This window comes from Vulpes lagopus, chromosome 12 (genome assembly GCF_018345385.1).
Source record: "Vulpes lagopus strain Blue_001 chromosome 12, ASM1834538v1, whole genome shotgun sequence".
Lineage (NCBI taxonomy): Eukaryota > Metazoa > Chordata > Mammalia > Carnivora > Canidae > Vulpes > Vulpes lagopus.
In genome coordinates, this window is record NC_054835.1 from 44,631,543 (window position 1) to 44,655,554 (window position 24,012).

The 24,012-nt window shown below is 36.1% G+C and overlaps 1 protein-coding gene across 1 annotated transcript in view; it reads left to right on the forward strand.

The window, feature by feature from the left end:
• Positions 1-469: 469 nt before the first annotated feature.
• Positions 470-24,012, forward strand: part of LOC121474010 — a 90,683-nt gene continuing 67,140 nt past the window's right edge. The window contains exons 1-4 of the mRNA XM_041726841.1: positions 470-574; positions 6,718-6,822; positions 7,327-7,380; positions 20,642-20,746. Coding sequence (XP_041582775.1) covers positions 514-574; positions 6,718-6,822; positions 7,327-7,380; positions 20,642-20,746 — 325 coding nt within the window. The 5' untranslated portion in view covers positions 470-513. The remainder of the gene's footprint in view (positions 575-6,717; positions 6,823-7,326; positions 7,381-20,641; positions 20,747-24,012) is intronic.

Below are 24,012 nucleotides of genomic sequence, written 5' to 3' on the forward strand. Positions count from 1 at the left end.
CATAGAGCCTGCTTCTCTCTCTCTCTGCCTGTGTCTCTACCTCTCTCTCTCTCTGTCTCTCATGAATAAATAAATAAAACCTTTTTTAAAAAAAATTTAAAAATAAAGTTAAGGTGTCTAAAAGTTCAGAAAAAAAAATTGTTAACCATAATTTGTTAATTATTTGTTAACAACAAATAATTATTTGTTAACTATTTGTTAACAAATAACAAATAGTTATTTGTTAACAACCTAATTGTTAACCATATTTTGATTTTACCTTTGGTGTAAATGATTTAAAAATTTCCCAATCACCTAGAAGATTTCTATTCTAATTCTAACATTCTTATTGACCCCTTTAATATTTATGAATGGACTTTATTGAATCTTGGTGTTTCTCATGAGGCAAATAATCATAATGCACCATAAATAATATCAATGGTCACATTTTGGAGTTAATAAGTTTTTCCTATATTCTTTTCTTCCCACAGAAGAGATTATTGATGTCAATAAAGTGGTACTCCTTTGCAAAATATGGGGATTAACCTTTCAGAAAAGGAAATTAATGATCTAATACATGATCTATCAGTTGATGGTGAGTATTTAAGATATATTTGAATTGGTTAGTATGGGCTTCTATAAAAGAATCTCTGAAAACTCTGGCATTAAGAAGATGGAAATATTAAAGGTGACTCAGACTATATGTAAACATGTTTTGCTCCTTGATATTTTCAGCAACTTTATTTCTGCCTGGAATAAGAATGTGAGGGGGAAGAAAATGAGATGCATAAAATAGAAGAAACTTTAATGCAGGAAAATTTTTTTAAAAATTATAGAACATAGCCCAAAGTGGGAAATTATTTTATTTTATTTTTTTGCTAAGCTCTAGGCCTGGAGCCCACCACCCCAAGATCAGGAGTCACATCCTCTATCAACTGCATCAGCTCTTAGTGGGAAGTTATTAAAATAGCATTTCTGTCCCTACCATCTTCAAGAACACTTAAAAAGACAGAATAAAGGAGGAATGTGAAGTGTAGGACTTATTTCCTACAGCAAATGAACAAGACCAAGTCTTCCAGATATCCTAGAAGGGAAAACGATCACTCAGGCCTGAATGTGTGGAATGCCTGAAGGCCCAGGAGCACCACTTGAGCTTCTGCTTACATCCACACATTCCTGAGCCAGACTCCATGATCCAAGGACTGTCCCAAAGTTCTAATATCCTTTGATGGGCTAAAGATAGTCTAATGTTGAATAAATTTTAGTAAATTCTGAATGGGGGCTAAAAGAATTCTCAAAGTAAATAAGCAAAAGTTCAATATTAGTCTGAGAACATTATAGTAGAGCTAAGAAGTAACTGTCTGGAACATTACTTAACCATCTTATAACCTGAGAGGAATCAATACTTGTTTATCCTATTGAGGCACATTTAATTCCATCATTATGTAAGGTAGACACTATTCCCTCAAATATATTTTTGTTAATTTATTTAATTTACTCTAATTTTTACCACTTAGTGTACCAGAAAGAATATGTAAGTGGTCTTCATTGTCTTATTTTCTTTACTTGCAATGAAATAAGAAAAACAGGAAAAGTGAGATTAAATGTGGAACCCCCAGGTTTCATAACAGAATACTATTCTTTGTCTTTCTGAGGTTATGGAATTTTAAAAATATTGCTAAAATAAGTAGAATTATGGGGGAAATATAGCCATTATTTGAGACTATCTTCTAGTATTGCCATTGATTTCTGTTTCTCATTTTTAAATAATAATTTAAAATCAAGACAATGACAAACACTGTTAGATTAAAAAAAAGTATACATGAAATACCATGGACATGTTGAATGATTCATCCTTCTTTTTAAAAACCAGAGTTAGAATTTTTAAATAACTGCTTATTGGTGATCTGGTCATCTGGGGAGTTACTATCAGGATTGAGCTTAATATGTTTTCTGAAAGATTAAGTCTCAAGCATAGATCCCCAGTTATAATCCTGAGGACAAATAGACCTTGAACTTCCCATTTAGGTAAAAGCTTTCCTCATAATATGTCTGTCAGGATGGAGATGTGAATTTACTGGAGAAGGCAAGGTTAGTTGAAATGTGACCCAAGGAAGCATATACTCAAATAATGAGTTTTACACCCACTAGGTGTTATCATCTTTGTTTCTGAAAATTTCCAGCAGCCCCATAAAACTGATGGATATTTTCATGCTTTGCTATCTTAGCTAGCTGATTTTCTAGTTAGTTAGAAATAACTTTTGGGAGCACCTGGGTGGCTCAGTGGTTGAGCATCTGCCTTTGGCTCAGGTCATGATCCCAGGGTCCTTGAATTGAGTCCCACATAAAGCTCCTTGCAGGGAGCCTGCTTCTCCCTCTGCCCATGTCTCTGCTTCTCTCTGTGTCTCTCATGAATAAATAAATAAAATCTTAAAAGAAAAGAAAAGAAAAGAAACAATTTTTGGAATGATCTGCCTCAACAGATCCAGAAGAAAAATAACAAAGATTCTATTTGGCCTAGATTTGACAATCATATGAATAATATGTATATTTTTTCCTGTTCTCTGTTCTAATACTTGTTATTTGTGTACCTATAAGTGTTACATGACTTCGTTAAGTCACTACATACTTCTAATTCTTCAGTAAGTAGTTGTTATCTAGACCTTCATTTGTAAATTTTTCATGATATAGGGGTTTTTGTATATTACATTCTGTATTTTATCACTCAAAATTTGACAAAAAATCAGGTATTTTTCAACTTACCAAGAGTGACAATTTTTAGGTTGTTTCTCTTTCTTCACAAAATTTGTATCCCCCAAATCATCTATTTGTGACATAATTTTTGTACTTTAATATGTTTCTATGTTAAGTCTCTTTAAATATTAATTTTTATAAAATTCAGTTGAATATAATACAAATTATGTAAATAATTAGAGTTGGGAAGTTAACCTCAAAATGAATATTTATTTCAAGTAAATCATAAATCATGTAACTCAAGAGTGAACTGATCTGCCTAGGTTAGTGAACATGAAAGCAAAATAGTAATTAGGACCTCAGTAGAGAAAAATATACTTTCAAAAAATCCAATTAAAACAGTGGTGAATAGGGATGACTGGGGGCCTCAGTCAGTTAAACATCTGCCTTCAGCTCAGGTCATGATCTCAGGGTCTTGGGAACCAGCTCCATATTGGGCTCCTTGCTCAGTACAGAGTCTGTCTCTGCTGCTCCCTCTCCACTTGCCCCTCCCCCTCACTCATGCTGTTTCTCTCAAATAAATAAATTCTTAAAAATAAAATAATAGAGGGAGTGGTAAGGTGGTGGAAGAATAGTAGAGGTCCTCAACTCACCTGGTCCCACAGACTTACCTAGATAACTTTAAAAACATCTTGGAACACCTACGAATCTGACCTAAGATTTAAAGAGAGGACATCTGGAAGCTACCGAGAGTAAAGTTTTGGTTCTAACAAGGTAGGAAGGCTAAATAAATAAATAAATAAATAAATAAATAAATAAATAAATAAAAAGTGGGGGAGGGGAATCACGAGTAGCTGGGCTAAAGCGCAGCAATGAAAGCCTCCAGGACAGGGAAGCCCAGACCTCCAGAAGCCGGAACTTTAAAATCTGCATGGTTGTTTTCTCTAATGGAAAAAGTGCTCAGCAGGGAAATGGGGCAGAATCACAGGAGGGGAGTGAAGCCTCAAGATTCCTGTAGTCACTATAAAAGGAGGGACGCCTGGGGAAAAGCTCACTGCAAACCGCAGTCTGATATAGGTAAAGGGCTGGAGCACCGCAGCCCTCCGGAGCATTTGGGAGAAGCCCAGGGGTTAGGCGGGCCATCTCCAGACCGAGGTGGCTGTGCTTCATTCCCTGGAACAGCCAGGAGTATGGATCCAGCATCACAGGGCCCTGGATCCCAGGCCACCCAAGTGGATGCTGGAGATTCTGCATTCCCCCTGGGACTGGCAGAAGCAGGGAGGGCACAGGACAGCAAGAACCATCCTGTTGCTGGGCACCCACAAGCTGTGCAGATTAGTGCACCCGCGCCAGCCCCCAGGAGCATCTAGGCCAGTGCAGACTGGGAGACTGCAGTTAGTTACTCACGGAGCTACACTACAGAGCTGGAAATCTGGCCACCACCATTGTTGTTTTCCCTCTTTGTTTCACCTTGTGCCTGGGAGAGGCGGGGCTGCCAGGGAACAAAGGCCTCACAGGATAAACAGGTCACAGTGAGCCTGACACCTGGGCAGGGCATCTCCGCCCAGGCACAGACACCTTGAGAATCAGCTTAGCAGACCCCTCCCCCAGAAGACCAGCTGGAAAAACAAGGGAAGAGCAAGTTTACTGACCAAGCAGTGCTGGAAAGCTCCAAGTCTGAGAGAAAATCGAGGGAAAATAGTACATAGAAATAGAGGGTCCCCCCCCCCCCTTTTTTTTCTTTTTCCATTACGACTCATTTTTATATCATACTAAATATATTAGTCTTATATTTTTTCCCTTTTCCCACCTTAACTACAATATTTTACAGTTCTCATTTTTAAGTTGTTTCCTTTTTGACTTTCATATTTCTACAATTACATGTCTTAAATATATTTTTCACTTCTGGATTCCCTTCAACATGATCAGTTTAATTTTGGTAGATATATGAGATATGGGTTTTTGTTTTTTGTTTTTTCTGCCTTGTTTTGTTTTACAATGGTGAAAGTTAATACTTTCTAAAACACGACCAACATACACCCAGAACCAAGTGGAATACCGTGCTGGTTTATTCTGTGAGATTATATTCTCTCTTCCTTCCCATTCTGCCCCCATCTTTTATCTTGTTTATGTTTTGGTGGTCAATGTTGGGGCTTTATAAAAGTATTGCTGGTTTATATAAATTTGGGATTGTGCATCTTCTAACAGACAGAACAAAATACACTCAGAACCAAGAGGATCACCATCTAGGACCCCTCAGGTAGACTACATTCTCTCCCACTACCACTTCTTCACCACCATCCCCCAGCCCTCCCCTTCTTTTCTCTTTTTCCTCTTTACTTTTTTTCTTTTTTTCTTTTTCTTTTTTCTTCTTTGTAGTTTTTGGCCTTTTTACTACTTTGTTTTAAAATTTGTTTTTCACTTTAGTAGTCCTTTTGTTTTATTTTGTTCTTTTTCTTTTATTTTCTGGTCTCTGACCTCTTCAGAATCAGTAAAATAGGGTGTATTTTACTTAGATCATGGTTGATATGTTTGACTCAGCCCATCCATACAGCCCCTCTGCACTGGACAAAGTGACTAGAAGGAAGAATCCACCACAAAAGAAAAAAATGGAAACAGTACCCTCTGCCATAGAGTTACAGAATTTGGACTTCAATACAATGTCAGAAAGTCAATTCAGAAGCACAAGTATAAAGCTACTGATGGCACTGGAAACAAGTATAAAGGACTCTAGAGACTTTGTCACTGCAGAATTGAGATCTAATCAGGCCAAAATTGAAAATAGATTACATGAGATGCAATCCAAACTGGTTGTACTAATTGCTAGAATTAATGAGGTGGAAGAGAGAGTGAGTGACAAGACAAGTTGATGGTAAGGAAGAAAGATGAGGAAAAAAGAGAAAACCAATTAAGCCATGAAAAAAAAGGCTTAGGGAAATAAATGATAGCCTGAGAAGGAAGAATTTATGTATGATTGGGATTCCAGAAGAGGCTGAGAGGGAGAGAGGATCACAAAGTATATTTGAACAAATCATAGCTGAGAACTTCCCTAATCTGGAGAAGGAAACAGGCATTCAGATCCAAGGATAGAGAAGACCCCACCAAAAAAAATCAATAAAAACTGCTCAACACTTTGACTTTTAATAGTAAAACTTGCAAATTCCATGGACAAATAGAAAAGTCTTAAAGCAGTGCAAGACAAGAGATTCTTAACTTATATGGGGAGAAATATCATATTAGCAGCACACCTCTCCACAGAGACCTGGCATGAAAAGGCCAGAAAGGGCTGGCATGAAATATTCAGGGTACTAAATGAGAAGAACATGCAGCCAAGAATACATTATCCAGCAAGGCTCTCATTCAGAATACAAGGAGAGATAAAGAGTTTCCAAGATAGGCAGAAAATGAAAGAATATGTGACCACCAAACCAGCTCTGTGAGAAATATTAATGGGGACCCTGTAAAAGAAAGAGGAAGCCCAAAGAAATAATCCACAAATACAGGGACTGAATAGGTATTACAATGACACTAAATTCATATCCTTCAATAGTTACTCTGAATGTGAATGGGCTAAATGATCCCATCAAAAGAGTACATTTATCATGATGAGCAATGAGTAATGTATAAAGCTGTTGGATCATTATACTGTACATTGTACAATTATCTACAATTGTATTATAAAACTGATATCTAATTATTGTCATCATGAAGAGAAAATCATGTTATTCAAACCACAAGGTAATAAATATAATAAATGACAGCTGAATATATAAAATGTCCATCTGTTATCATAATTTGCAATTGTAAAACAAATCTGTTCTCTACAGGACAGACTTGTTCCCAGAAATAAGAGACATTTCTTTTGTAAATATTAAGGGATTATGTTCTATTTTGTGAGTTCCTCACAATTCTATGTAGTTAGATATGTTTCATTTTCCCCTTATATCTCCTCAAATAGGGGGAGATACATTATAGCAAGAATGAATTTTTCACCATTTCATGTAATGATTATTCTCAGGCATTAATGTTCTTGTATTTTCAAAGGAAAAAAGGTTCATGTCAGTGACCTGAAGAAAGTTCTGGGAAGCCTGAGGATCGAGCTCACAGATGAGGAACTGAAAAAACTACAGGAAAATCTGCCAGTTGATGGTGAGCTACATAGAAGCCAAAAAGACTTTCTAGGGAACTTGGTTTTGTGGCTTGTGTGAACAATTAAAAATTTTTACCTGTTCAGGCCCTTCTGGAAATTACTGAAAATGATTAGGAAAAGATGTTGTCATTTAGATTTAGTCTGCAGTTTATCAACCGCTATGCCATCAGAATGTCAGATAATTCATCAGCCTAAATCCTAATTAAAAACAGAAGAAAACTACAAGGACTAGTAAGAAGTTAAAGGGGAAGTCAAAAGAAAAGGAAGATAAATGATTGTTTTAACAAAAGAGTGTTTCCCTCAGCCATCAGGCTCTTCCTAGTTGCCAAAAAATGCATGTATTTGTCACAGTTTTCCTTTCCGTAATCTCTTTTTAAATTTAATAATGAGACAGAACACATTCTTCACTCAATTATAAATAGTTGTCTCACTGCAATTATAAAATAAGTAAGTGAATGTTCATACCATTTCCCTTCTGATATGAATTGTTATTTTTCCTATAGCTGCTGGAAATGTATCTCAGAATAAAATGTTGGATGATGTGAAATCCATTAAGGGTAAGTTAAAAGCCTGACAAGAAAGGCAGGAATATCTGAAATCTTCAAGATTCACATTTATCATTTAGATTACAAATCCTGTCTAGCTTCCTATGTACAGATTACTTAGTTACTTTCATCATCATAATATTTTATACTGTAATGTCTCAATATATCTTTCTAGGGAATCCATACTCATGGAAAAATCTAATCATGCATAGCAAATTGTAAAGAAAAGGATTACCAAATTTTCAAGGAGTTGTGTAAGGAGAACTTTTTATGTAGGAAGATGGTAGTCAGATCCATAGAAACAAAAAGTAGATTAGTGGCTGCCAGGAGCTGGTTAGAAAGGGAAGTAGGGAGGGACTACTTCATATGTCTGGGCTCCCCTTTGGGGATGATGAAGATGTTTTGAAACTAGAAGTGATATTTGTACAACACCATGAATATGTACTAAATGCCCCTGAAGTGTTTACTTTAAAATGATTAATTTTATATGAGTTTCACCAAAAAAAAGTGCTAAGATTCTACTTGTTTTTAAAGTTATCTTATGGTTGAGAGAGCTGAAAAGTAACAGATCAGAAGGGAACAGAGAGAATATACAGAAACAGTGACTTTATAGGGAGTACAATGGCACTAAATTCATATTTTTCAATAATTACTCTGATCACAAATCAAGTCTCAACTGGTACCAAAAGATTGGGCTCAATACCTGCATATATTCAGACTACAGTGGTTTGAAACCTGAACTCAATCACAAGAGGAAATTTGGAAAGAACTCACGTACTGGGAGGCTAAAGAGCTCCCACTAAAGAATGAATGGGTCAACCAGGAAATTAAAGAGTTTTTCTTTTTTTTTAATTCATGGAAACAAATGAGGATGAAAACACAAACTGCTCAAAACCTTTGTGATGCAGCAAAGGTAGTCCTAAGAGGAGCCTCTCTCAAGAAACAAGAAGGGCCTCAAAAGCACAAGCCCACCTTACACCTAAAGGAGCTGGAGAAAGAACAGCAAATAAAGCCTAAATCCAGCAGGAGAAGAGAATTAATAAAGATTAGAGCAAAAATCAATGAAGTAGAAACAAACAAACAAAAAAATAGTAGAACAGATCAATGAAACTAAGAGCTGGTTCTTTGAAAGAATTAATAAGATTGATAAACCCCTGGCCAGATTTATCAAAAAGAAAAGAGAAAGGACCCAAATACATAAATTATGAATGAATGAGGAGAGATCACAACCAATACTAAGGAAATACAAGCAATTATAAGAATATATTATAAGCAACTATATGCCAACAAATTAGATAATCTGGAAGAAATGGATGCATTCCTAGAGATGTATAAACTACCAAAACTGAAACAGGAAGAAATAGAAAACCTGAACAGACCCATAGCCAGCAAGGAAATTGAAGCACTAATCAAAATCTCCCAGCAAACAAGAGTTCAGGGCCAAATGGCTTTCCAGGGGAATTCTGAAGCTGTTTCAGAAAGTGGTAAGGGAAGGAAAACTTCCAAACCCATTCTATGAGTCCAGCATTACCTTGATCCCAAAACCAAAGACTCTACCAAAAGGAATTACAGACCAATATCCCTGATGAACATGGAGGCAAAAATTCTCACCAATATACTAGCCAATAGGATCCAACAGTACATTGAAAGGATTATTCATCACAATCAAGTAGGATTTATTCCTGTAAGAGTGGTTCAACATCCACAAATCAATCAATGGTGATACACTACATTAATGAAAGAAGGGGCAAGAACCTCTCAATAAATGCAGAAAAAACATTTAACAAAGTACAGCATCCTTTAATGATTAAAATTCTTCATAGTGTAGGGACAGAGGGAACATAACTTAATATCTTAAAAGCCATATACAAAAAGCCCACAGCGAATATCATCCTCAATGGGGGAAAAACTGAGAGCTTTTCCCCTAAGGTCAGGAACACAGCAGGGATGTCCACTATCACCATTGTTGTTCAACGTAGTACTAGAAATCCTAGCCTCAACAGTCAGACAACAAAAAGAAATAAAAGGCATCTGAATTGACAAACTCTCACTCTTTGCGGATAACATGATACTTTATGTGGAAAACCCAAAAGACTCCATCTCAAAATTCCTAGAACTTATACAGGAATTCAACAAAGTGACAGAATATAAAATCAATGCACAGAAATCAGTTGGATTTCTATATACTAACAATGGAACAGAAGAGAAATTAAGAAGTCATTGTCATTTTCAATTGCACCAAAAACCATAAGATACCTAGGAATAAACCTTACCAAAGTTTTCTGTACTCAGAAAGCTATAGAACCCTCATGAAATAAATTGAGAAAGACACAAAGAAATGGAAAAATGTCCCATGCTTATGGATTGGAGGAACAAATATTGTTAAAATGTCTATGCTACCTGGAGCAATCTATATATTCAATCCAATCCCTATCAAAATACCATCAACTTTTTTCACAGAGCTGGAACAAATCATCCTAAAATTTGTATGGAGCCAGAAAAGATCCTTCATGGCCAAAGGAATGTTGAAAAAGAAAAACAAAACTGGTGGCATCACAGACTTCAAGCTCTATTGCAAAGCTATAATCATCAAAACAGTATGTATGGTACTGGCACAAAAACAGACACATCGATCAATGGAACAGAATAGAGAACCCAGAAATGGACCTTCAACTCTATAGTCAACTCATCTTTTACAGAGCAGAAAAGGATATCCAACTGAAAAAAAGTCTCTTCAACAAATAGTGTTGAGAAAACTGGACAGCCACATGCAGAAGAATGAAACTGGATCATTTCCTCACATCATACACAAAAATATACTCAAAATGGATGAAAGATCTAAATGTGAGACATGAATGCATTAAAATCCTAGAGGAAACACAGGTAGCAACCTCTGTTACCTCAGCCACAGCAATTTCTTGCTAAACATGGCTCCAAAGGCAAGGGAAACAATGGCAAAAATGAACTATTGGGACTTCATCAAAATAAAAATCTTTTGCACAGCAAAGGAAACAGTCAACAAAACCAAAAGGCAACCAACAGAATGGGAGAAAATATTTGTAAATGTCTTATCAGATAAAGAGCTATTATCCAAAATGTACAAAGAACTTATCAAACTCAACACCCAAAGAACAAATAATTCAATTTAAAAAAATGGGCAGACATGAACAGACATTTCTCCAAAGAAGACATACAAATGGCCAACAGACACATGAAAAAAATGTTCAACATGACTCAGCATTAGGGAAATACAAACCAAAACCACAGTGAGATACCAACTCACACCAGTCAGAATGTCTAAAATGAACAACTCAGGAAACAACAGATGTTGGAGAGGTTGCGGAAAGAGGAGAACCCTCTTACACTGTTGGTGGGAATGCAAGCTGGTGCAGCCACTCTGGAAAACAGTATGGAAGTTCCTCAAAAAGTTGAAAATAGAGCTACCCTATGACTCAACAATTGCACTACTAGGGATTTACTGCAATATAGTTATCCAAAGGGGCATCTGTACCCCCAGTGTTTATAGCAGCAATGTCCACAATAGCCAAACTATGGAAAGAGCCTAGATGTCCATCAACAGATGAATGATTAAAGAAGATATGATGTGTATGTGAGTGTGTATGTATATATAATGGAATATTACTCAGCCATCAAAAAACCCCCAAAATCTTGCCATTTGAAATGACATGGATGGAACTAGAGGTATTATGCTAAGCAAAATAAGTCAATCAAAAATAAGTCAATCAAAGAAAGACAATTATCATATGATAATATGGAATTTAAGAAACAAGACAGAGGATCATAGGGGTAGAGGGGAAAAAATAAAAGAAGATGAAATTAGAGAGGGACACAAACCATAAGAGACTACTAATCATAGGAAACAAACTGAGGGTCGCTGGAGGGGAGAGGGGTGGGGGGATGGGGTAACTGGTGATGAACATTAAAGAGGGCATGTGATGTAATGAGCACTGGGTATTATATAAGACTGATGAATCACTAACTTGCATCTGAAACTAATATATTAATTAATTGAATTTAAGCTTAAAATTTTTTAATTTTTTTAAAGTTACCTTATGAGCTTCCCTCTGTTAATTAATTAATTATTTAATTAATTAGGTCCCTAGCATCAAAGCTCATTCCTATTCTAATATTGGTTATAATCAAACCTTGTACCCTATCCCTTCATGACTATTTATAGTACAGGCTTCCACTAAGGTTTAAAGGAAGAATTACTAATTCTGATTTTTCTAATGATTAATGCTTTTAGATATCTTAAATGGGAGTCATACAGAAAAGTAATAATCACATAAGTCCATTTCCTCCTTTGTCTTTATTATAGTAATGGTAAAGTATTATATATATATATATATATATATATATATATATATATATATACACACACACACACACACACACACACACACACACACAAATATTCAGGTAATAATTCACATGCAAAGTTGTATTTTTAATATTTTAAACTCATTTTTTTCATGTTTCATTCCTGTATGGTTCCTAAGGAGGAAAGTTTAAGATGAAAAACCTGGACACTGTCCTGGAAAATCTGGGAATTCAAACTTACACAAAAGGAACATGAAAGTGTAACAGAAAATCTGCCACTTACTGGCTAGTGTTTCAAGTATTACTGTATGTTAGAGGAGAGTTTGTGCACTTGTACACAAGAGTGTCTGCAATTAGTTCTGCATGATATCAAAATATTATTTTTGCAAAAGCTTAAAGAAACCAATCTTAATGTGAGTACAAATTCCTTCCTTTGTTTCTATAAGCCCCATATCATTAACCTCTTTTCTTTTGGATTACAAACATCACACACAGAACTCTTATAACCAGTAATGAATTTACAGGAGCGAAATGAACATTGTAAGTTAGGGAATAGAAAGGAAGAAAGAAAAAAATGACTAATTGCCCTATTAGTATCCTTCAAATAGTTGTACCATAAGTCCATTAATCATTTTAACTTTTACAATTTTAACATTTCAACTTTTAACATTTTAACATTTAACATTTTAACTTTTACAATTCTCATTCATATTTCCAACTGTCATTATATCCTGAAAATTTCTAGGTGTTTATGTGCAGCCCAAATTCTTCCCCAAACATGGTTTGGGTAAAACCAAATTCTGATTCCTGTTGGATTCTACCTACCAAATTCATTCTTGCTCAGCAAAGCCTCAGATCTTTATATCTCAATTCATTATTTTCAAAAATATCTACCCAAAACTGTCTCCTAATTATACATTCCCTTTCTCAGCTGGTGGCACCATCATGTTTCTGAGTAAAACAAGTTTAAAAATTGGCATCATTTTTCGCTCCATCTTTATTTTAGTACCACATCTCATCAGATACCAAGTCCTACCAGTTAGAACTACTATTTCATAGATCTATGATCTGACCCTTACTTTCCTTTTAGCTTTATCTTGTATTATTTCCTATCTCCACAATGACCTTCAAAACTGAAGTGTCTGAACCATAGTATTGGATATAGGCATGGTTCAAGGTTTTTATATGGGATTTTCCCCAGCCTGTTGCAAAGCAGTAGCCATAAGTGGATGGATTTTAGCAGAAGGATCTCCTAATTTTATTGTCTGCTTCACCTCAACCCAACTACTCTATTTATAGTAAGTTTATTTGTCCTTCTCACCCCAGAGACTGAGTTGTTCTAAAGCAGAGACTATGTTAAATTCATTATTAACTACATTTTAATTTTTTTAGTGCCTCAGATGGTGCCAGAAATTTGGTAGATAACTCCATAAAATGTTCTTTAACCAATGAATATACAGATCTTCTTTATTATCTAATGCTTATACCATAGCATCTAATTTGACATCCAATTGTCCTTTTTCTACATACTCCTAATTTTTAGAACAGAAACACTTAGGCATATTTAATCAGGCCAGGTCTTGCCTATAATACTAATCTCAAAGTTTACCTTTTCCAGAACTTCCCTGACCCATGGAAGTCACTTTATTTTATTCCCTGACCCATACCAACCCTTCCTCTTAGTTTAAAATTCGTCGTATACAGACAGATATTATTATATACTTACCATATTGTGTAAAAAATAAGTGTCTTTGTATCACTCTTATTTATAAACTGTGATTGGTCTCACAGGCAGAAACCATGTATACATAATTTTACATTTAGGGGCAATAAATATTGAAGAATGAATGGAGTAAGGGAATAATCAGACTAAACAAAATAAATGAAAAAGAGTGAAAATACAAGTAATGCAAAGTGATAGAAAGTTTTCAAGAAGAATCTCAAAGATATTCTAGACCTCTAACATTTCAGTTGAGCAATACATAACCAGAGGGTTCCAAATAATTAGTATTAATGTTATCAAAGCAGAAGGGCTATTTCCAAGTCATCACTCATGCAGCATTCTGCTTTCCAAAGAAAGGGTTGGCAGAAAATATACTCATTTTTGAAATGACCAGCAACATCCTTGCCAATTTCAGTGGTATCCAAGAGGATACCTGTTCATACTGTGAATATACAGGTGCAAACTGCGTTCTCTTAAAATTCCCCCTCAGAACCATCCTAATTCCAGTTTATTCCCAATAAGGCATAGTATTTTTCTTCAGTTGATTGCCTTTTTATGACTTATTACCTTCTTAAAATAATTAATAGTTTATATAAAGACTTTATGAAGCTTTAGGACATGGGAGAGTAAGCTTGTACATTCTATTCATGACGTAGAATTTCTGCTAACCTATTAGCTTTGAGTGAACTGTTGAGTCCCCTTTGTAACTAATTATTATTTTACCACAAGTTCTTTCAGTTTGGGGACTATCCGAAATATCTACCCTTCTTTTAGGGTTATAGAGAAATACATACCTATTTTTAAAAGATTTAATTTATTTATTCATGAGAGTCAGAGAGAGAGAGAGAATGAGAGAGAGAGAGAGGTACAGACACAGGCAGAGGGAGAAGCAGGCTCCATTCCGTGCAGGGAGCCTGACGTGAGACTCGATTCCCGGTCTCCAAAACCATACCCTGGCTGAAGGCAGCGCTAAACCGCTAAGCCACCCGGGCTGCCCACATACCTATTTTTATAAACAAGTACATATAATGTTAATAGAAAAAACAGATCACCAATTTATGTGATCAGAAATTCCAAGATAGTTGTGATAGACAAAACAACTAGAGATAGATAAGTGAGGAAAAGGTAGGAAGATAAGAAAGGTGGTCCCCACAAAGTTGTCTGACAAATGTGGCTGAACCAAAGCTGAGAAGTTGCTACACAGCCAAATAAGTCATTGGGACCTTTCAACCTGCCAGTAAGGTAGAGAGAGAGTAGCCTTCAAATTTGAGAGGTACATTCAAAAGTCCATTTTGTCCAAGAAACAAAGACTCTCCCCTACCTATGTGTAGTTTATTCTTAATATGTAGGGTTTATATCCTTAAAGTTGAGTCAGATAAAGCCATGGAGCGAATGAACTTTGATCTCTTATTTCCCAACTTACCCATTTTTTGTCTGTTTTATATATGACTCTTTGGCATTATTACCTTAGTTTGGCTTTCCTTGTAGCTAATGGGAAGGTTGAACTCAGCACATTGATGGATGCAGCGACTGATGTTACAGGTTAGTGAATAGTTACTGCAAATCTAAGATCCTAAATTGGTTTTTTAAAGATTTTGTTTGTTTGTTTGTTTGTTTGTTTGTTTATTTATTTATTTATTTATTTATTTATTTGACAGAGAGAGAGAGCACAAGCAGGGGAAGTGGCACGCAAAGGGAGAGGGAGAGGCAGGCTCCCCACTGATCAGAGAGCCCTATGATATGGGGCTTGATCCTAGACCCTGGGATTATGACCTGAGCCAAAGGTGGACACTTAACTGACTGAACCGCCCAGGCACCCCAACATCCTAATACTTATATTAAATTGTATTTTAATGCTCTTCCAACTGTCACATCACTGCCTTTTTTACTCTGCCATTTTACCATTTTTGGGGGGGAAGTATTTCCCAACTGAATATGTATTAGGGCAAACTCTGACCCTTGGGCCAAATCTGCTTCTGTTCTTTAAACAGTTTCATCAGAACACATCTACACTCATTAGTTTATGTATTATTTACGGCTGCTTTTACAGTACAATGATGGAGCTGAGTAGTTCTGACAGAGATAATATGTCTTACAAAGCCTAAAATACTTTCTATTATTTAGTAACTGTTACAGAAAAGTTTGCTGACTCCTAGCTTAGAGTTTAACTTTAGAGTGCTATTATATCCTCATTTCCTCTAGGCATGTATGGCTTACCACTGAGGTAGGTTAATACTAACTATTTTTAACACTGTCTTTTACTCTGAGTAGCCCTTGTTTACATGATAAACTATATGCAATTTTAACTTTAGATTATTTACACTATATACTTTAGTGCAATGCCTTGATAGAAAATTCTTGATTCTCTGGGATTTTTTCCAAACAGTACTTTTTAAAAAGATTTTATTTATTTATTCATGAGAGAGAGGGACAGAGACATAGGCAGAGAGAGAAGCAGGTTCCATGCAGGAAGCCCGATGCGGGACTCGATTCCAGGACTCCGGGATCATGCCCTGAGCCAAAGACAGATGCTCAACCGCTGAGCCATCCAGACATCCCGTAAACAATATTTTAATATGCATAATCTGGGTATCATGAAAGGAAACTTTCTGCAATTGTAGCCTCAAAGTATACTACCAGACAAGCTAGCCCAGAGTTCACAGAACAGGAAGGCTCATGGACCCGGTTAAAATATTTGAATCCCACAGTTTATTAAATCATTTAAGAACACACAGCAAGTAGTAAGAGGGAAATAATATAATAAATTAACAAATTTAGGGTAAGGTGGATGGAAGTACCACAGTACCTGAATTTAAGGTACACAATGCACAAAGGAAGTTTTGTGTCTGTCTGTTCAGTAGCAGTTTTCCATACTGATGATGTGGTGACAAGGACCAGAGTTGAGGTTCAAGCAGATGGGCTCACAGATGGAAGGTGCTCTAGCCAATGATATACACTTGCTCTTTCAGAAAGACACAGGGACAAGTACCTCTAGCTAATAGGTGCAGCTTGCCATTAAGGCCATTGAAGAGCCATAGGTTTCATGTTCCTTGAGCAGAGGACACGTAACACCTTAAATGGGTGTCACCAATAGGTTGCCAAATTAAAGCCATTTGAATAATGAGTCTCATGAATATTTATCATATCTTGAATATTTAGTGCTTTTAATATCTCAAGCAATTTTAGAATATCATAAATTTTTAGGTCTTCTGATATATTTAGTGAACAGGTTCTTCATGTATATCTAATGCCTCATGAACATTAGATATTGCTCAGTCCTTCCACTCCTTTCTAATTTATATATCCTATACTTAAAAACTACTCATCTGGGGGGGGAAAGATAAGTGGGTGATAGGCACATCCCATAGGATAGCTACTTTAAAAAATGGAACAGAATATAACAAGTGTTGGTGAGAATGTGGAGAAGTTGGAAGCCGTGTGCACTGATGGTGGGCATGTGAAATGGCACAGCAATTATGAAAACCAATATGACGGTTCCAAAAATAAAATTTCTGATTCAGCAATTCCACTTCTAGGTATATGTCTTAGTTCATTCAGGCTGCTCTAACAAACTTCCAGAGACTAGATGGTTTATAAACAGAAATTCATGTCTCACAGTTCTGGGAGCTGGAAGTCCAAGATCAGGGTGCCAAAATGGTCGTGAGGGCCCTCTTCCAGGTTGCAGACTTCTCATTGTATCCTAACCAGGGGAAAAGGACAAGAGACCTCTCTGGGACATCTTTTATAAAAACTAATTTCATTCATCAGGGCTCTACCCTCATGACCTAATCACCTCCTAGAGGACCCACCTCTTAATACCATCAATTTGGGCATTAGGTTTTCATAATATGAATTTGGAAGGGACACAAATATTCACACTATTGTATATATCCAAAAATATATATCCAGCACTATTCAAATAGCCAAGAGATGGAATCAATCAATGTGTTCATTAACCTTCAAATAGAAGATTTTGACACATGCTAAGACATGAGCAAGCCTAGAAGACATTTTGCTAAGTGAAACAAGCCAATCACTAAAAGACAAATAGTGTATGATTCCATATATGTAAGATACCTTGAGTAGTTAAATCCATAGAGACAGAAGCTGGATTTAGGGAGGAATAGAGAGTATTATTTAATGAGTTGGGACTTTTGATTTGGGAAGATAAAAAGTTCTGGGCATAGATAGTGGTGATAGTTACAAAACAAAATGAGTATACTTAGTGCCATTGAACTGTACACAGAAAAATAATTGAAATGGTAAATGTATTATTCACATTTTACTGTATATATTTAAAAAGTAAAAGGGGAGGTACCTGGTTTTAACAGGGTAATAAGGATATAGGATGAATAAATACATGTCAATAAGTTTGGTAACTTAAGTAAGCTACTCTGTCCTAACAGTAAGCAAAAAGCCAAACAAATGTAAAAATCAGTAATTCTTCTTGGATCTGTGAGACTTGAGATCACAGGGAAACTGTGGCACCCAAATTGGAGGGAAATACATGCAAACCACAACTTAGTGAGCAGAAACCTCTCTGGGAACCAGTGGTAGGGCAAGAGAACCTAAACTGTAATTGATGAATTGCTAGAGACTCAGTGTGGACAAGTCAGAAACTCCAAGGGAACTGTGTCACAGAGAAGGTAGGCACACTCTTTTGTAGACTTTTATCAGAGCTTAACTGACCAAGGGAAGGAAAATACCCAGCTTCAGCATATTCTAGCCACAGCACACATGATGTTCACAGTCCAGACATGAAGGCTCACAGAAAGATTGAGATTTAATCATAGGATTATAGTACACTTCCCTTCCCCCATACCCTTTACCACCAGATTTCTAAAGGCCTCTTTATAGTAGTTATTTTTACCCAGTACATTATGCCAAGCTGTCAATAAAAAAATCACAAGCATTGTAAAAGGCAAGAAACACAATTGGAAGAGAGAGCATGGGGATCCCTGGGTGGCGCAGCGGTTTGGCGCCTGCCTTTGGCCCAGGGCGCGATCCTGGAGACCCGGGATCGAATCCCACGTCGGGCTCCCGGTGCATGGAGCCTGCTTCTCCCTCTGCCTGTGTCTCTGCTTCTCTCTCTATCTCTCTGTGACTATCATAAATAAATAAAAATTAAAAAAAAAAAGGAAGAGAGAGCATGCATTAGAACCAGTTTCAAATTTGGCAGGGGTGTTGGAATTATAAGATGAGGAATTCAAAAAATTGTGATTACTATGCTAAGGGCGATAATGGGTAAAGTAGATAGCAAACAAGAACAGATACGCAATATAAGTAGAGAAGTAGAAATCCTAAGAAGAAACACAAAGAAATGCTAGCAACCAGAAACACCCTAAGAGAAATGAAAAATGCCTTTGGTGGACTTATTAGTAGACTGGACATGGCTGAACATGCTTGATTTAAGAAAAGGCCAAAGATTTTCTCTGACAGATTTCACTTAACATTGTATTCTCTAGCTCCATCCATGTCGTTTGCAAATGGCAAGATTTCATTCTTTTTTATGGCTGAATAATAATCTCATCAAAGAAGATGTACAGTTGGCAAATAAGCATATGAAAAGATGCTCTACATCATTTGTCATTAGAGAAAAACAAATTAAACCGCAATGAGATACTACTGCATACTCATTAGAAAGACCAAAATCCATAAGAACAAGGCGAACAACTAGTGTTAAGATTAGACATTTGACAAAAGAGGAGATCTCTGAGGGGCCAATCACTTATAAAAAGTACTTCATTTCACACATAATCATGGAAATCTAAGTTAAAACAACAGTAAAATACTAATTCACAGATCTCAAGTTCACCAAAATTGTAGCAGTCAAGCCACACTAAGTCCTGACAATGATATGAAGCAACGGAAACTCTTGTGCGTTACTAGTATTAATATTAATTGTTGCAACATTTTCAAAAGCACCTGGATAAAATCTCAAGAAATTAAAAATGTATGTATTCCACTCCAGCTATTCTACTCCTGAACATACAACTCAGATTCTCACTCTTGTCAACAAAGAGACATTCACAAGAATGTGTGTTCTTTGTAATGGCAAAAAATTGAGTACAACCTAAATGTTAACAATAGGAGAATAGATCAGTATATGGTAGCATAACTACAGAAGAATAATAAATAGTATTTAAAATGAATGAAGGGTGACTGAGTGGCTCAGTCGGTTAAGCATCCAGCTCTTCATTTTGGCTCAGTTCATGATCTCAGGGTCATGAGATGGAACCCTGTAACTAGTTTCATGCTGGGCTTCGAGCCTGCTTAAGCTTCTTTCTCTCCCTCTGCCCCTCCCCCACCCCTGTTCATGTGCACTCTAAATAAATGAATGAAACAGTGTTCCATGTTTCAACATAAACAAATATAAAAAACAAAGAAGAATTCAATGAGAATGCTTGTGGCAAAAAGAAACTTACATTGTGATATGACTTATATAAACTTTAAAGTTCTGCCAAACCATTTAATATATGCAGTAAAACGTGTGGGAATTGTATAAGTCAATAAGTCACCCTGGGAAAGGTGGGAAAAGAAGGGAGGTGAGGAAGGGACTTAGAAGATATTTTGTTGTATCTATTCTATTTATCAATGAAGCTGGGTGAGAGACACAAATGTCAGTGGTGTCATCATAAAAATTTGTATCCATGTAATATTTTATAATCTGACAAAAATGAGCGGAATTATTAGACATTTTTTGGAAAATGTATTCAGAGGAGAGAACCATGTGAACTTCTGTTCAGAAAACAAAAATAATACTTTCATACTGGCAGCAGTATATGAATCTTTTTTTGTTTTGTTTTGTTTTTAATAATAAATTTATTTTTTATTGGTGTTAAATTTACCAACATACAGAATAACACCCAGTGCTCATCCTGTCAAGTGCCCCCTTCAGTGCCCGTCACCTATTCCCCCCCCGCCCTCCTCCCCTTCCACCACCCCTAGTATATGAATCTTATTTTTTCTTTCTGTAAGTAGTCTTAAGTTATGCTGCAACCTTTAAAAGCTAATTATATAAATTGATTCCCAAAACAAACTCAGTGGAGGAAATTCTAATTCCACCTTTATTACTGACAGTTTGCATACAACTGAATAGACACTCAGCCTTATTCTTTAAGGTGAAACCAAAATCTGCAACACAGTAATTCATAGCTTTTGTCACACTGTAAGGTTATTCAACTTTGCTTATATTCTCTTTCTCCCAAGGAGGAATTGTTGATGTGGCTGAATTAGACACTGCTTTGCAAAACATGGGAATTAAACTCACAGGAATGGAAAGTAACAATTTGTTAAAGAACCTACCTGTTGATGGTGAGTAAGCATATACATTTTTATACTACTAATTATAACTTGAGGTGTGAGCTTCTTTTTTTGTGCAAATTTGTGAAACTTTATTCTTATTAATTTTTTTAAAATTTAAATTCAATTTGCTAACATATGGTATACTACCCAGTGCTCATCCCATCATGGGCCCTCCTTAGTGCCCATCTCGCAGTCACCCCATCCCCCGCTCTCCTTCCACAACCTTTTCTTTGTTTCCCAGAGTTAGGAGTCTCTCATGGTTTGTCTTCCTCTCTAATTTTTCCCCACTCAGTTTCAAACTTGTGAAACTTTAAAATAAGAAATAAAAATTCAAAATAAATTCTCATCTGCACTTTCTCCTCTGTTTTTTTATAAATTTATTTTTTATTGGTGTTCAATTTGCCAACATATAGAATAACACCCAGTGCTGATCCCATCAAATGTCCCCCTCAGTGCCCGTCACCCATCCCACCCCCTGCCCACCTCCCCTTCCACCACCCCTAGTTCATTTCCAAGAGTTATGAGTCTCTCGTGTTCTGTCTCCCTTTCTGATATTTCCCACTCATTTTTTCTCCTTTTCCCTTTATTCCCTTTCACTATTTTTTATATTTTCCAAATGAATGAAACCATATAATGTTTGTCCTTCTCTGATTGACTCATTTCACTCAGCATAATACCATCAGACACATAGATCAATGCAACAGAATAGAGAATCCAGAAGTGGACTCTCAACTTTATCGTCAACTAATATTCGACAAAGGAGGAAAGACTATCCACTGGAAAAAAGACAGTCTCTTCAATAAGTGGTGCTGGGAAAATTGGACATCCACATGCAGAAGAATGAACTAGACCACTCTCTTTCAGCATACACAAAGATAAACTCAAAATGGATCTAAATGTGAGACAAGATTCCATCAAAATCCTAGAGGAAAACACAGGCAACACCCTTTTTGAACTTGGCCACAGCAACTTCTTGCAAGATACATCCATGAAGGCAAGAGAAACAAAAGCAAAAATGAACTATTGGGACTTCATCAAGATAAGAAGCTTTTGCACAGCAAAAGGAACAGTCAATAAAACTAAAAGACAACCTACAGAATGGGAGAAGATATTTTCAAATGACCTATCAGATAAAGGGCTAGTTTCCAAGATCTATAAAGAACTTCTTAAACTCAACAGCAAAGAAACCAACAATCCAATCATGAAATGAGCAAAAGACATGAACAGAAATCCCACAGAGGAAGACGTGGACATGGCCAACAAGCACATGAGAAAATGCTCCGCATCACTTGCCATCAGCGAAATACAAGTCAAAACCACAATGAGATGCCACCTCACACCCATGAGAATGGGGAAAATGAACAAGGCAGGAAACAACAAATGTTGGAGAGGATGTGGAGAAAGGGGAACCCTCTTGCACTGTTGGTGGGAATGTGAACTGGTGCAACCACTCTGGAAAACTATGTGGAGGTTCCTCAAAGAGTTAAATATAGATCTACCCTACAACCCAGCAATTGCACTGCTGGGGATTTACCCCAAAGACACAGATGCAATGAAACGCCAGGACACCTGCACCAAGATGTTTATAGCAGCAATGTCCACAATAGCCAAACTGTGGAAGGAGCCTTGGTGTCCATTGAAAGATGAATGGATAAAGAAGATGTGGTTTATGTATACAATGGAATATTACTCAGCCTTTAGAAACGACAAATACCCACCATTTGCTTCGACGTGGAGGTGTGAGCTTCTATAAACTTGCCTCTGAAAAACTTTATTTGCCAGTAAGAAAAAACATTAAAAATTTAGAAATGAGCTTCGAAAGAAAATAAGGCAATATTCTTTCTTGTCATTTTATTAACATGTATCATGAACCTTTTAAATTTTGGATCCAAAGAAACACTGAAAACATAGATAAGCCCTATTATTAGGACTATAAAAAGTGACGGAAAAGACAAGTAATTGGGTGCAAAATAGCATGAAAAACAGTCTGGAAGGATATTACTGCAGAAAAATACAAAAATAAAAGAGAAAACGTGGGAGATTATTAACATTCCATAGCCATATAATAGCACTCATTCACTTTCCCAGTCAGGGCTCTTCAAACATTCAGGCTACGATATATAGAAGTTTGCCTTTTTATGACGCTATATAATGTCCCATTCCCTATTTGAGATTCCATGATCTAAAGGCCATATTCTCAGGCATCCCCCTTAATGAATTAGAAACAAACTCTGAAATATAACTAAAGGTGAATAAGGGCCGAAATGTAGTGGATCAATGAAAATATTATGCTAAGTGAGAGAAGCAAGTCACAAAGGCCACATATTATATGATTCCATTTATATGAAATGTCTAGGATAGGCAGATCTGTATTACTGCATATTAATATTTCTGTTTGGATTTCAGAAGCTATCTCCTCATATAATATATTGACCCTTAATAGTTCCTGACATTTCCCCTGATACATAAATTAGTGATTGCCTAGGATTGAGGTTGGGACAGTAGGTGAGAGTTACAAACTATAGTATGAGATTTCTTTTTTTTCTAATGAGGTTTCTTTTCGGGATGATGAAAATGTTCTAAAATTAGATCGTGGTGATAGTTGCAGAATTCTGTGCATATCTCAAAAATGTGCATTTATATACTTTAAATGAGTGAATTATTTGGTATGTGAATTATATCTCTTTTTTGTATAGTTTTTTTATTGGGGTTGAGTTTGCCAACATATAGCATAACACCCAGTGCTCATCCCATCAAGTGCCCCCCTCAGTGCCCAAATTATATCTCAATAAATTTTTTTAAAAATGTATAATGGCCTGCTATATACTTTTAGAAGAAAATAAAGAAGAAAAATAATATGAAGCTTCTATTTAAATATTGTCATCTACAATTAGACAAAAAATATTCTATGCAAATGCAATGACTTAGTTGTTTTTTGTCTAATAAAGAAAAATAAATCTGAGATCCTATAGTGTCCGAAATTTCGGAGTTAATTCTATCTTTGTAATATCCTTTCATGTTAATGTCTTTAAATATTGATTTAAAAATATACAGAGTCTCTACATTTTAAAAAATTATCTCAAGCTAATCACTGAAGTAATTATTAATTTACTTACATAGAATAAAGGAGTAAGAAACTCTATGTCAAAGAAAAGTCAAATCCACATGCAAAAGATGACACTAGACCATTCTCTTACACCATACACAAAGATAAACTCAAAATGGATGAAAGATCTAAATGTGAGACAAGATTCCATCAAAATCCTAGAGGGGAA